Consider the following 14,520-nt stretch of genomic DNA (forward strand, 5'->3'; position numbering starts at 1 on the left):
CTATGTTTTCTTCTAAGTTTTATACTTTTTGCTGTTCCCTTTAAGTCTATGATCCATTTTGAGTTCATGGTTACATATGGTATGAGGTCGTGGCCCACGTTCAGTTTTTTGCATGTGGATATACAGTTGTCCTGGCACTATTTGTTAAAAAGAATGTTCTTTCTCCGTTTAATTGCTTTGGTTCTCTAATGCCCTTTTTAATGCCTCCCTACTTGTCTTATTTTCCTTACCCTCATCCCCAGGCAACCAATATGTTTTCTTTCACTGTAGGTTAGTTTGCCTTTTCTAGACAGAATGTATTATTTTTTGTTTGGTGTTTTTCATTCAGTATTTATTCTTCCACGTTGTTGCATGTTTCAGTAGTTCATTCTTTGATTCTATGTATGGCTATACCATATTTTTTTAAAAGTTCCTGTGAGCATTTGTTTACATATCTTTGTATACGTATATGCTTTTTTATTCTTGAGTAAGTATGAGGGGAATGGCTAGATAAAATGGGAGGTATGTATGTAACTTTTTAAGAAAATGTCAAACTATTTCTAAAATGATAGTACCATTTTAAAGTCTCATCAACTATGTATGCTTTAGATGATGGTATAGTTAACCTAGGCTCTGACACTGGTGGCTATAAAGCTGAGAAGGAAAGTGAATGAACAAACTGGATTTAGTATCCAGTGAACGTTGGGGCCTAGAACAACAACCTGAAGTTCTGTAGAAAAAATACAAAGCTCTTTGGATTTTGGGTCTTACCACTGCACAGGATGTGGGAAGCAGAGCCTTATAACACATAGAAAAGATGCACACATTTTCGTTGATGGCAAACTTGAGCTGGTTCACCAGAGCTTCTCAAAGGGCTCATGCAGTCTGTAGCTGCATCAGTAAAGGACACTGTTAAGATCAAGGTTGGTAATAATCTTGCTCTCCCTTGTGAGGATCAGGTTGTACCTTCAGTCTGATGTTCAGTCTTTAATGGGGTATGGAGAAATTGGGGAAACTGATTAAAATGGTGACGGAGGAGAAACCATGTCCTATATGAAACTACTTGGGATGTCCATGTTTGTTAATTTGTTTACTCATTCGCCAAACTGTTTCAGTCCCCTTATGTGTAAGGCAAGGTCCTCAGGGACAGGGCATAATGACTACAATATGATGTGGGTTACAGCAGTGATCTCCTTAATGGTGCAGAGTTGTCCGATTGTCTAAAAGGTTTCTGGGAGGGTCTCCCTCTAAAGGTGAATTTTTAATTGAGTTTTGATGGACAAATAGAGAATTTGAGAGGTAAAAAAGAAAGAATTTCCCAGCCAGAAAGATTACCTGCCCCAAATCGCTAGGCAATAAACTTCAGAGAGGTTAATGTGTTTTTCACATTTTGACCACATTTCTCTAGTATGCTGCCTGACCCATAACATGTTTTGTTGATCTCTCACATAAATGAAAGATATGTCTCCCTGGAGAGTCTATGAGTTACTAAAAGAGGCTGGGATACAGGTTGTATGTGTTTGGATGATGGGGACACAGTATGCAGGATTATGTGCCATGCTAAGGAGTTTGGAAGTGAGATCTTGTGTCGTCTTTGTAGATCCAGGATTTGTAATTGGATCTGTAGGATTTTGTGTCCAACCCCGAACCAGTTACTGAGGTTAATGAGTAGCAATTACCCAGATGGCCAGGTGTAGGGCATGTGTGAGTTCTAGGCCAGTTATCATGTCTGGAGGAATTAAGTGCTCCGCTTGGCAAGGCCTGGGTCATATGTCCACTCTGGAGCTAATGGTAGAATCCCAGCTGAACCATTTAGAGGGAGTGGTAGTTCGCAAAACTAAAGTGCTGTTCTCTGTGACAGTAACACATACATTTTTGCATTAAAACCCAGTATACTCGCATACAAAACTGCAAACAGAAAATTTAATGACATAGTAATTTTTCTTTTGCTGCTTGGCGTGTTCATATTTTTGTTCCATTTTATTCTGCTTGAAAATTCCTGTCATGTGCAACCCACTCCATTGTTTTCATGTCTTAGTAATGAGTTTCAACCTGCAGTTTGTAAAGCCCCGTTCTAAGGTCAGAAGTCTTAGATAGACTGGACTTAAAGATGGCATTTGAGTCTGGCTTTTCCTTCACAATGGTGGCATGGGTCAAGAATGTGGAAGCAAACCTGTTTTACTCGTGAGAGCTCTTTATTCTAAGTGGTGGAATCTCTTGATGTCTGTCAGAGCAGCCACTGACCCGTTGGGGTGGGGCAACCTTCTTTGCAGGCCGTCACAGGAATGTTGAGGGAGTTAATGGGCTGGCCGTGGGCTGGAGGATTGCTAAGGTGCCCTGGCAGTCTGTCTGTCCCCAGGCTGGGAGAAGCTCCTTCTGTGCCAGCAGAACTTTACCTTGTGAGGTCGAATGTGTGTGGCTCTGCCAGGCCTTTATATTGAAGATGGTGGAGTGGTTTTTAAAAATAACATATTTTTGATTTGAAACAAGTCAAGGCAGAGAGTGAGACAATTAGAGACTGACATCCTGTTTAGTCATTTCTCAAGAGAGCTCTATTTTCAGAATTGCTCTATAAAAGTTCACAGTGGTATTAAGACAGTTAAGGGGGTATAGTTAAGTTAGCAGTAGTTATGATGTAAGCAGCTGATGTGAAGACTAGGGTGATTTACAGTGTGGTACCACATTAAAAGCAAATTTTATGCAGAGTAAAGGAGGATTTATAAGAATAGGCTGCTATGTAGATAAAGCTTTCTGAGTCAGTACAAAGCAGGCAACTTTTATATTGAAAAGTTTATGATCAAGATGTGTTAAAAAGTATGTGGTAGTGAGCTAGGGTAAAGTCGGTGCATTTCTTTTTTCAGTCTTTGTCACCTGTAGGTACAGTAAGTAGTACTGCTAATGTTCTTTGAGATCATCTGATGGAAGCATGTCAGAAATGCTGAGTAGTGACGTCGTGGATCTTTAGATGACAACAGGGAGCTTGGAGTGGTTAAGAACCTTGCCCAGAGCCAGCTGTGGCAGTCGGGCCGCAACTTATGTCCCAGGCTAGTTCATGGCTCTTTCTACCATACCATGTGATTAGCAGTTTATTTAAATTGAATATTCTACCAAAAATGTCTATCCATATTTATGCTCATCTTCTCTGGACCTCTCTCTTTCTTAGATAAGAGGCCAAAGGCAGAAATGGGCTGAATCTGACAAGATCTTATTTAAGGACAATTGTAAAGTTGTGTATTTGGGTCCAACAGAACCTCACAATCTAAGACTTAGTTAGAGGTGTTTACGGGTAGTTCAAGGTTAGCACCAGCATGAGGAAAGCAGAACCTGCCTGCCTGGGCTAGTGTGATCAGAGCTGATGTGGAGGGTGCTGCCCCATCTTGGGGCCATGCTATTTGAAGAAGGTCTTTGAGAAGCTGGAGCACGTGCAGAGGATGGGGCCTAGTGAATGACTTCAAGCTGCCTCATCTACAGAATGTATACCTTGATATATATACTCATAGACAGGAACTTTATGGAACGTTGATACTCCTGGGAACATTAGTGAATGCAAAGCTCCTGAAATACCTTCCCTAGTGCTTCCTGAAGATTAACCTCACTTAGGTGGAAATGGTTAGACAGAGACAACACTCCTTTCGTCTTATGTTTTACCTCCTAAAAACTAAAGGTTTGCAGTTGACCATGTCACATTTGTTCATTACTTTATATGTTGCCTTATATGTTGCCATTATTTCTCTAGTCCTTGTAACTACCATGTGGTTTAATAAAATGCTGCTCTCATAAATGGTGTGCATAGGATAGGGACATCTCAAAAACAATGACCATGTTTATGGGTGCTTCCTGATACCATGCAGAGCCAAAATAGAAGAAAATAAAATTCAGGAGAAAGGAAACATTGAAATAACTGTTTCTTTTAGATTTGATTTTCAACCATTACAGTTTCTTACATTTTCACTTAATTCTTACCCCTCTACTGTTTCATGAAAAGACTTAGAACTGATTTATGGCTATGACTTTAGGCCTCTCTGTAAAGAATTAACACCCATAAAAAATATTTTAAAGAATATAACATACAATTTTTTTCTCTCTTTCTAGGTGGATCTGGAGCCAGAAGGGAAAGTATTTGTAGTAATAACCCTAACAGGAAGTTTCACTGAAGGTAAGGATGAGTTTTGGGTGGTTTATGGTGCACATGTAATCTTAATTCATGTTCAGTGAGTTTCTGTCATGGAAATTATAAAAAGAGTATTTTGTAAGAGATGCTTTAAAAAAATTCAGTGGGTTAAGTTAGACTGGCTGATATCTTATTGTCTAATGGTCTATTGGTTTGGGTTGCCAGATTATATATATATATTTTCTAAATCTGGCAATCTTGTGTTTTGTTTAACATGCTGAGTTTTGTTTTTATTCATCATCATCTTAGCTGAATTGGTTCTTGCCTCTTTTGATTCATGTCTGTTAAACTATACTTTAGATTCATGTTTTGGGGCCAATTATTTTGTTTGCCTCTGAATTTGTTAAAAGTAAGGATCGTGGTTTTTTTCTTTATCTCATTCTGTCTTGTAAGGGATTCTATCCTCTTCCCCAGTGCTGTCCCAGCTCTCACTCCCCAGTTTTTTTCTAAATTGAGGTAAAATTTATATACAGTGAAATGAAGATCAGGAGTGCAGAGTCTGAGTTTTGACAAATGCATACAGCTTGTGTAGCCAGCACCCCAATCCAAGACAGACCATTTTCATCACTCTAAAGGTTCCCTGTTTCCTTTCCCAGTCAGTCTCCTGCTGCCAAAGACAATAAATGCAATATTTTGTTGTTTTATTTTTTTCACCGTAGATTAGTTTTGTCTGTTTGGGAAGTTCATATAAGTGGAACTCCATAATGTGTTCTCTTTTGTGTCAGCATAATTTCTGGGCGATCCATTCACATCATTGTATATATCAGTATTTTGTTTCTTTTTATTGCTGAATATTCATTCCCTTATATAAATGTAAAACAGTTTGTTTCCTCATTTCTTTTTGAGGAACATTTAGAGTTTCCCCTGTTTCTTGTTATTATAAATAATGCTTCTATAAACATTCTTGTACCTAAATTTTTGTGGACATATGCTTTTATTTCTCTGGTAAATATTTAACAGTGGGATTGCTGGGTAGTAAAATAGATATATATTTAACTGAATAAGAAACTCTCAAATGGTCTTCCAAAGTGGTTGTACTCTTGTACTCTCACCAGCAATGTAGGTGAGTTCCAATTACTTCAGATCTTCACCAACACTTGGTATGGTCAATCTCTTTAATTTTAGACATTGTAATGAGTACAAAATAATATCTTGTGGTTTTAATTTGCATTTCCCTGATGTTGAACATTTTTTTATATGCTTACTGGTCTCTCTCCAACCTTTTTTTTGCCCAAGTGCCAGTTCAAGTCTTTTGGCCTGTTTTCTGATGCTGGGTTTGTTTTTTTTATTATTGATTTATAATTCTTTATGTTTTCTAGATATGCATCTTTTGTGAGAAATATATATTGTAAATGTTCTCTCCCAGTTTGTGACTGGCCTTTTCACTTTCTTAATAGTGACTTTTAAAAAAAATTAAGTCCAATTTATCAGTTTCTTCTTTCTTCTTTATATATTTTATGTCCTCTCTAAGAAATACATCATAGGGTCACAAAGATATTCTGTTTTCATTTGGAAATTTATAGATTTAGCTTTTATGTTTAGGTCTATGTTATGTTTAGGTCTTTGTTCCCTCTTAAATTAATAGTCGTGTGTAGAGGAGTTGAGATTTCTTTTCCCTATATAGTAATACAGTTGTTCTAGCACCCATTTGTTGAAAAGACTTTCTTTCTCTCACTGGATCACCTTGGAAAATTCAGTTGACTGTAGATGTGGATTGCCTCTGCTGTTGAACTCTTTGTCTATCTTTATGCGAGTACCACACTGTCTTCATTACTGTTGCTTTATAGTAAGTCTTAAGGGTAAGTAGTTTGAGTCCTCCAACTTTGTTCTTTTTGTTTGTTAATTTGTTTTAATTATCCACAGTATTTTGAATTTTAATGTCAGTTTTAGAGTCAGCTTATCAATTTCCACACAAAATCTTGCTGGATTTTGAATTGAAATTTTATTAAATCTATAAATCTTTTCAAGGAGAACTGACATCTTAACAGTTGTGAGCATCTTCAAATCCAGAAATGTGGTATATCGATTTACTGATGGTTTTTAATGTCTCTCATCAATATCAATTAGTAATATTATGTAATTTTCAATATAGAGAGCTTGCCTGTTTTAAAAAATGTATTCCAAAGTATTTTAAACTTTTTGATGCTGTTATAAATAGTATTTTAAAATTTTCATTTTGAAATTGTTAGTTTTAGCGTTATTTAGAAATGAATTTTTTTTTTTGTATATTGATTTGAATTTTGCAACCTTAATAAATTCATTTATTAGTTCTAATAGTATTTTTTTGGTAGATCCCTTAGGATTTTCTCTGTAAACCATCATGTCTATAAAGTTTTCTTTTTCTTTTCAAACCGTATGTCTTTTATTTCCTTTTTGTGCCTTACTGTGCTCAGAGGCCCCAGGACAGATTTCCTTGCCTCATAACCAGTCTTAGCAGGAAGGAATTTAGTCTTTGACCATTAAGTATGATGTCAGCTGTATGCATTTTGTCGATGTCCTTTATCACAATTGAGGAAGTTCCTTAGACTAGTCCTAGTTTGCCGATAATTTATTTTTTTAAATCAAGAGTGACTTAAATTTTGGCAAATGCTTTTTCTTTATCTGTTGAGATGATCATATTGTTTTTCTCCTTTAGTCTTTGTTTTCTAGCAGTCAACTGCCTATCACGTTAAAATTATAAAGGCTTTTCAAGAGTGGGGTTTTAAAACTTTTTTTCTTTAGCTCTTGGGCAAATTCCATAGTCCTGAGACATAATCTTCACTCACTGGTAGAGGAAATCTGGGGTTTCGATGGAAAGCCCATGCATGGTGTTTTAAGTCCCTTTTACTGTGTGAGACTCGAGCTTTACACTCTCCCCTACAGTGGGACATAACTGAAATCTCAACTCATATCTTTCAGGATTCTAGCTCTTGCTTTTTCCTGGACTGCTCCGCGTCTCCCTTGTCCAGGCATATTTTAGAAGGGCCATGGATTTGAGGAATTTATGGATTTGAGAATTCGCTCTGTGGCCCATCTTTTCAAGATTTCTCTGCTCAATTTCCAGTTAGCTGGTATTTTTCAATCATGTCATTTTACTCTTCGAGCAAATGAAGCAGTAGCTTTCTGTTTGAGTTCTATTCGCCTGACCTTGTGCAGCCTGAAATAAACTTGGGGAATGGCCTATAATTATGGATCTTTTTTAAAAAACTGAACTTATTAATATTGGTTAATAACATCATGTAAATTTCAGGTATACAACGTTATACTAGTCTCCTTCCATCACCTTGACCTCTTTTGCCTTCTTCGTCTTCCCCCACCCCCTTCTCCAATAACCACCGTTCTGTTGCCTGTATCTATGAGTTTGTCTGTTTTTGTTTGTTCATTAGTTGATTTTTGTTTCATATCCTACCTATGAGTAAAACCATAACGGTTCTTGTCCTTTTCCACCTCATTTATTTCACTTTGCATAATACTCTCAAGACCGATATCTGACCCAATGCAATTCCCTTCTTTCAAGTATCAAATTCTCTGTAATATCTGTCTTTTGGGGGGTTGTTCTCCAGTGTTTTCAACTAATTATTTTCAAGTATATTTTCTAGAGGTTTTAATTTGTTGTTGTTGTTGTTGGAGGGTTAGTCCATTACAAGCTACTCCAGTATTAGTAAAATCCTTGTAAAGATTATTAAACATGTGACTTAATGGCTAGTCTGTTTAGCGTTGACATTTTGCAATTGGTGACACCTTCTGTGAGATATGGTTTTCTCTCCTCTCAGCCAGCTATTCTTATTTATGTAGGTGAATTGTTTTAATGTTAATGTTTTTCAATCTGTTGTCTCAATTGTTGCATCTTATCTTTCTGTTCTGATATTGAAACTAGCAGAAATCTGGGATACTTGAACATGAAAAAACTGTTCAAATTACAGTTTGGGGGCTTCTGCCTGCTCACAGGTTTTTTTGTTTTGCTTAGTATCTTGTACATAATAGGATTTGTGAGAAAAACGAGTCCGCTCACACCTCAGTTGAATAAGATGTAGTAATAATGTATCACAGGATACTGTAGAAAGAACATCCTCACAGCACATGGAGCAATGGTACAAGCATAGTCTAGGCAAACTCAGCAGTGAGATATGAGACATGAGTGAGGAGCGAGTGAGATTTCTGAATGTGCCAAAGTATCTGTCTGCATTAAGTTATGAGGGACCAACAGAGTAAGGCCGTGTATGTTAGACCAGGTCTGGCTGTGCAATGGTCCTTACATGACTTTTTTTTTTTTTTTTTTTTAGAGTCACATCAGCTTTCTAAGACTAAGTTTTATTTAGATTCTCTCTTCCTTAATTATACACTAGGGACATCAAAACTTGCACTGGAATACTCCTGGATGTTCTCATTGTATTAATTTATTAGTTTTAGTGATAAGAAACGAATGTCAAATCTTATTAGGAGTGAGTTCTTACCAGGTCATTGAAATTGTATTTTTTTCAGAGGTGACCCTGGATAAAATTGCAAGGCAGGCCAAGTTCATCTTTGGTAATATCCCCTCCCCTGTAAGTTATACCTTCCTGCTCTGTCTTCAAGTGTCTCCTGCTCTAATAATATATGCATTGATCTCCTCTCTCCAGGAATAGTTGCTAATAAGGAAGATGGTGAATTCATGGACTAATTCACACTAAAATAATAATGATTGATATCTTAGTACTCTATCTCTCTTAGATATGTCTACAGATTTTAAAAGATGCTATAAGAGCTGTATGGCCCATGAGAAATTTATTTTTAATGTTGAAATTTTAGGAGCTATGGCATCCGTGTGTGGAATATATTTTTAGAACCTCAGATCTATTCTCTCTCTCTGTGAGAGCATCGTCTTATCAATTTGGCTCCTAGGCTGGGGCTAAGCTTGAACTTGGATGTTGCTGTTGCCTTAGAGCCCAGCTCCTTTGTCAAATGCAGAGGTTGTGATAGCTGCCTCTCTGTGTGTTATAGGAGGAGAAGATAGAACCCCTCTGCCCGCTAACATGTCTGCTGCAGCTCTGGCAGCAGCCTGATCCTGGCACTGTGAGAATGTCCTGGCTTCACTCTGTCAGCCACTCTAAATTATTCCTGGCCTTATAAAGTGACAGGCTAGTTGATAGAACATTTGGAGCTCTAGTTCTCATCTTGGATGCTGAAGGATTTTACACAAAGAAGCCTGCCTGGTGTGTTTCGAGATGCAAAAGGGGCATTGGCCTGGGATCCGGGAAGGGTTGTTAAAGCTCAGGAGATTTTAGTTGAGCTTCAGGGTGCATCTCCATCTCACAGGGTTGTATTGAAGGTCAGATGTTGTAATGCATAGGAAAGTGCTTTGCAAACCTCGAGTGCAGTGTGAAGGTATGCTAGTGGGATTCTTATCTCCATTTTCCTCTTGTCATGGCAATAAGATTCCTGTCATTCTCCCCACCTCTGCCTGGGACCCCATACATACTGAGAATGTTTTATTTCAGCGCTGGTTTTATTTTATACTAGATACTCCAAGCATTTAGTGGAGAATTACTAGTATAATGTTTGTTTATCTCCTTGCCTGTTTGCCTTCATGGCCTCCTAGAAGAGTTCTTCCATTAGCTCAGATTCTGCAATCTCAAAACTCATTTAAAAAGAAAATGACCATTCCTTATTTCTTCTTGTCTCATCTTCTTATCTTTTATTAATTATGCTGAAATAACAGCTAAGGCAAAAAGTTTTTATTAAATGTAAGACATGACTGAGAAATGACATAAAGAATGCCTGCTAGGTGCGGACCTTTGAGTCACCATTGATGCTGGGAGATAAAGATGAGCAAGACATAGACACGTTCTTGAAGGAGCTCATAGGAGGGAGCAGTGTGCAGTGCAGGGGCCCAGGTCTCTCTGCAGGAATAAATCCAAGGCACGGTATTGGCCCACAGGACTATGTAGTCAGATCAGCCAGAAGGTTTTAGAGAAAGCTTCACGGGGGAGGTGAAGTTTAAAGCATGCTCGAATGATAAATAGAAATGTGCCGGTGGTAAGGTAGTTCAAGAGGGGAGTACAGAATGTACAGAGGCACAGAGGTGAGAGAACAGGGACATATTTCAGAAACTGAAAGTAGTGGGGAGATGCCGAAGGTGGGGGAGTGTGGTGGGAGATGTGACCAGAGGCTTGGGAGGGTCTTATGTGAAGGTTGGCCAGAGAATGGTCTGTTCGCTGTAACTATCAACACCACATTTCACTCTCAGAAGGGTCCCAGGTTAGGTGATAAACTGCATGATCACACTACTTTGAGGCTAGTCGAGGTGCCTGGGTGCCAGAGGAAAGCAAGGTCTGATTTGGTAGCAGTGAGTTCAAGGGGCTGAGGGGTGTTAGAGCATAAGAGAACACCAGGGTGTGAAGAGCCATTAAAAGACTATTAAAGTTGTCTAAGAGAGTGATTAGTAGAGCCTGAGCTGAGTTGAATCTTTGGGGTTGGGTGGAGAGGAAGGGACAGCTATGAGAGATGAATAAGTAATGCAACCAACAGGAATTGTCAATTCATTGGATGTTAGAAATGAGGGAGGTGAGTCTCAGATGATGCTGTGGAGTCATTCAGCAGGATAGAAACGTAGCATAGAAGATGATGAATTCAGCAAACAAGTGGAGTTTGAGGTGCTTGTGGAAACCCAAGTGATGTTTCCACAACTGGAAATAAAAGCCTGGAGTTTGGCAAGGGATAGTGCTCTCGGTGTCAGTGGGAGATAGTCACGTGGATGAAGGTGCCTAGTGAGCAGATTCAGAGAGAAAACTAAGGCTAAGCAACAGAAGAGCTCTGGACACCAACGTTTGAGGACTCTGGGTCACAGATTATAAATTGTCAAAGGCACCCAAATCGTGTTGAACATTTACTTAATGAATAACCCATTTTGTTAACATGTTCACTAAATAATATTTGAGTGTTTACTGTATGCCAGGGACTGTTTCACCAGATGATATAACATCTTCCAAACTGGCATCAAAATGTTTTATAATGAAGTTTGAAGAAAAACGATACATAAAAGGCTTCGAAAGGTAATGTTTGAATTGGGATTAATGGTAGTAGCTTCAAAGTTTGATGATACAGGGTGATGTGTGCAGGTTTAGGCTTAATGGTGGTGTTAGAAGAACTGACGAACCTGTTCAAAATCTACAGAGAGGGCTCTTCATTGAATTAAGGTAGAACAAGAAAAACTCTTCATGGAAGTCTCTCACTGAGCTGAAGGCATAATGTTATCAGCTGGATCAGAAACCCATCACTGCTGTTCATCTTGAGGGAGGCATTATCACTCTAGATCAGATGCAGAATTTCCCCTAAGGACTGCAGCTGAAGTAGACAATGCTGAAGTGATTTATTATTTTGAAAAAGCTGTCTCATGTCACTGTTTATTTCATTCTGGCTAAGTCTTTCTGGAGCTAACAACTGGATCTGCAACTTAATCAAGCTGCAATGAAACAGACCTGGATTTCGATGCAATGTCTAGATGCTGCCAGAATGTCAGAAGCTGGCCCCATTTATAATTGTCATTATGTTGGACAAGTTTTTACCTGGAAGAGCAGAGTGGCCAAAAAAAAAAAAAAAAAAAAGGTTGCAATAAACAAAACTGATGAAAATGCATCAGACTAAATTCATAACTGCTATAAATTGGAAGAGATACAACAAAAAGTTTTTGTTAAAGTCATGATAGCCCCCTCATGTGAGAACAAATCAAAAAAGATGTTGCTGCATTGTTATGCTACTAAGAAATACCATGTAAGATTTTAAGATGTGAAGATGATGTAGTTTGAGTGAAATTTGCCTGGACTCAGGATACCTGAAACTTAAATGGTTGAGCTACAGAGAGAAAGCCAGACATTGTTTACCTCCTAATGGAAGCACATCATACCATCTATGAGGTAGTCTTGCCAAAGGATCGAACCTAAATTTGGTCAGGCTTTCAGATCTAACCACCAGCTTAGAGGAAGCACAGGGGACAAGAGAACACTTTAAATGACACCCTGAGATACGATAAGCAAAATTGCAGGACAAGAGACTTGGTTGCTTTAACCAAGAATTGGAAGAAAAACGTAAAGAGAAGGAGGGAAATCCAAAATAACAAAAGAGAGACATATTAGCCAGTTTCAGTACATGATCCATATGTTATCCCAATTCCAACACAAATTGTAAGACAATGACTCCAAGGGGACAACCGAGGAAGTGGGAACAGCGAGTGGATACATGACGCTATGAAGGAATTATTGTTATTTAGGTGCGATTATGGTATTGTGGTTGTTTAAAAGGAAAAGAGCATCTATTAGAGATACGTTTTGAAGTATATTACGATGAAATGATATGATATTTGAGATGTACTTAAGAATAGTCCAGAGGTGGGGGAAAAGGTGGGGTACAGATTAAACCAGATTAGCCGTGAGTTGATTATTGAAACTGGTTGACAGTTACATGTGGGTTTTTGTACTGTTCTGTTTACTTTTGCACATGGTGGAATTGTCTTTACTAAGAAGTGAGTATTAATTACACATTGAAAAAATACCCATTTCCTAGACAAACCAGAATCTGGATTGCCTCTATGACATCAAACTTTGAATGCATGTTATTTAGCCTCATTTATAATTGAAAACTGGTGTTTTTTTTGTTTGTATATACTTTATTCTTAATTCCCAATTTTTAATTTTAAATGACTAAAGTACTTTGGAAAGATTTTTTAAAGTTCTAAATAAATGCTAAGCTGTGAGTCAAACACTGCAGGTAGGAAGAGATGAGTAAGATAATTCCCTTCATTTCATCGTAAAGTTCATACTTCCAATGAATGACAAGTACAAGTAATCATCTCCTACTAACAATTACATAACAGTTTGTACTTGCAAAGTTTAATTTTAAGGTAGTTTCCTGAAAGATTAAAGTACATCGAGAGAATTCATGGTATAAGTATCTTTAGGAAGCTAGGAAGACAAAGTTATGTGTACACATGTTTTTTTTTTTTTCCCTAGAGTTCTCAAAGTAAACCTGAAGGTATTCTGTACCAGGTTTTGTTTTGTTTTGTTTTGTTTTGTTTTGCAGGGGTGGTGGTGGTGGCGGTGGTGGATAATGTATTAGAAAACAACCAAAAAAAGTTGATAAAGCACCTATCAAGTGTAGGTTTGAAGCTTGTGCAGAAAACTTTGCTAAAACTTAGCTAAAGATTTAGCAAATCTTTTTAAAGAAGGGGATTGTGTCCCTTCTTTCAGACTCATCACTGTAGTTGGAACTGATACACATTTCTCTTAAGAGAATATGGAAAGTGCACTGGAACTTTGGTATCTGCTCATTCTTTCTACCAAAGCAGTGCATTATGGCGTAGGGTAAGATTCTGATCTTTTCTGTTTTCGGTACCATTGCCTCAGCTTTTAGCTCAAATTTCCTGTGCCAAACCATTGGTCTACAAATAATTATGTTCTTTGCTAAATCGTTGTGGCCACATGCACCAAGGCAGACGAAACGTGTTACTGTTTGAAATCGGCAACCCACAGCTTCTCACCATATCTAACACAATGTGTGTCATTTTTAAAGGGAAAAAATTTGTCTCCGATAGCAGTTGATTTTCAGTATTCCTTTCTCATGTTTCAAGCCTGGTGACAGCTTGTTGATTTAATTTTTTTTTTTTTAATTTAGCTTAGGGTATGATAGCTGTATTTGCCTTGTTATACCCCAGTTCTCATTTTTGTCATCCTCACTACTTCTCTTACTTTCATTGACTATTGGTGAAAACTCTTACATGGTGGTTTTGTCCAGAATTTTTCAGTTGCTTCTCAAAGTATGGTCCTGCAGACCTCAGGGGGTTCTGGAGATACTTTCAGGTCTGTAGTTAAAATTATTTTCCTTGTAATACTAAGATGTTGTTTGCCTTTTTAAATATGTTGACATTTTTACCAGTCGTGCAAAAGAAATGGGTAAAGCTTTGACACCTTAGAACCAATCAAGGCACCAAACTGTACAGTCATTAGTCTAGCCAGTGCAATCTTTGTTGCTGTACAATCGAGGAGAAAAAAAAAAGTTTCACTTAAGAATATCTTTGAAGCAGTAAACATTATTAATATTAAGCTCAGCCCTTGACTCTATATCTTTATAATATTCTGTGTGAGAAAGTGAGAGTTATGCGTCAAGCACTTCTACAAACTGAAATACTGTCATGTCTCAAGGAAAAACACTTATGTGATTGAGTTGTTAGCTGAGCTAGCCACTTTTGTTCATTGGTAACATTTTTACTTGAAAGAATGACAGACAAACTATAGTTATGGAGACTCAGGAATTTGTCAGGTATTTTCTTAAAAAATGAAGTGAACTTGTTATTTCAAGGAAATCATGTGACTATTTCATGCCAATAATAAAATTGGATCCTCCAAGCCATAATTAGAAAA

General features: G+C 37.7%; 1 protein-coding gene across 1 annotated transcript in view; it reads left to right on the plus strand.

Moving 5' to 3' along the window:
• PRKCH (protein kinase C eta) overlaps positions 1-14,520 on the plus strand; it is a 196,036-nt gene that overhangs the window by 53,579 nt on the left and 127,937 nt on the right. The window contains exon 2 of the mRNA XM_036217840.1: positions 4,072-4,135. Within this exon, the coding sequence (XP_036073733.1) occupies positions 4,072-4,135 (64 nt within the window). The remainder of the gene's footprint in view (positions 1-4,071; positions 4,136-14,520) is intronic.

This window comes from Rousettus aegyptiacus, unplaced genomic scaffold (genome assembly GCF_014176215.1).
Source record: "Rousettus aegyptiacus isolate mRouAeg1 unplaced genomic scaffold, mRouAeg1.p scaffold_m13_p_3, whole genome shotgun sequence".
In the NCBI taxonomy this organism is placed as follows: domain Eukaryota; kingdom Metazoa; phylum Chordata; class Mammalia; order Chiroptera; family Pteropodidae; genus Rousettus; species Rousettus aegyptiacus.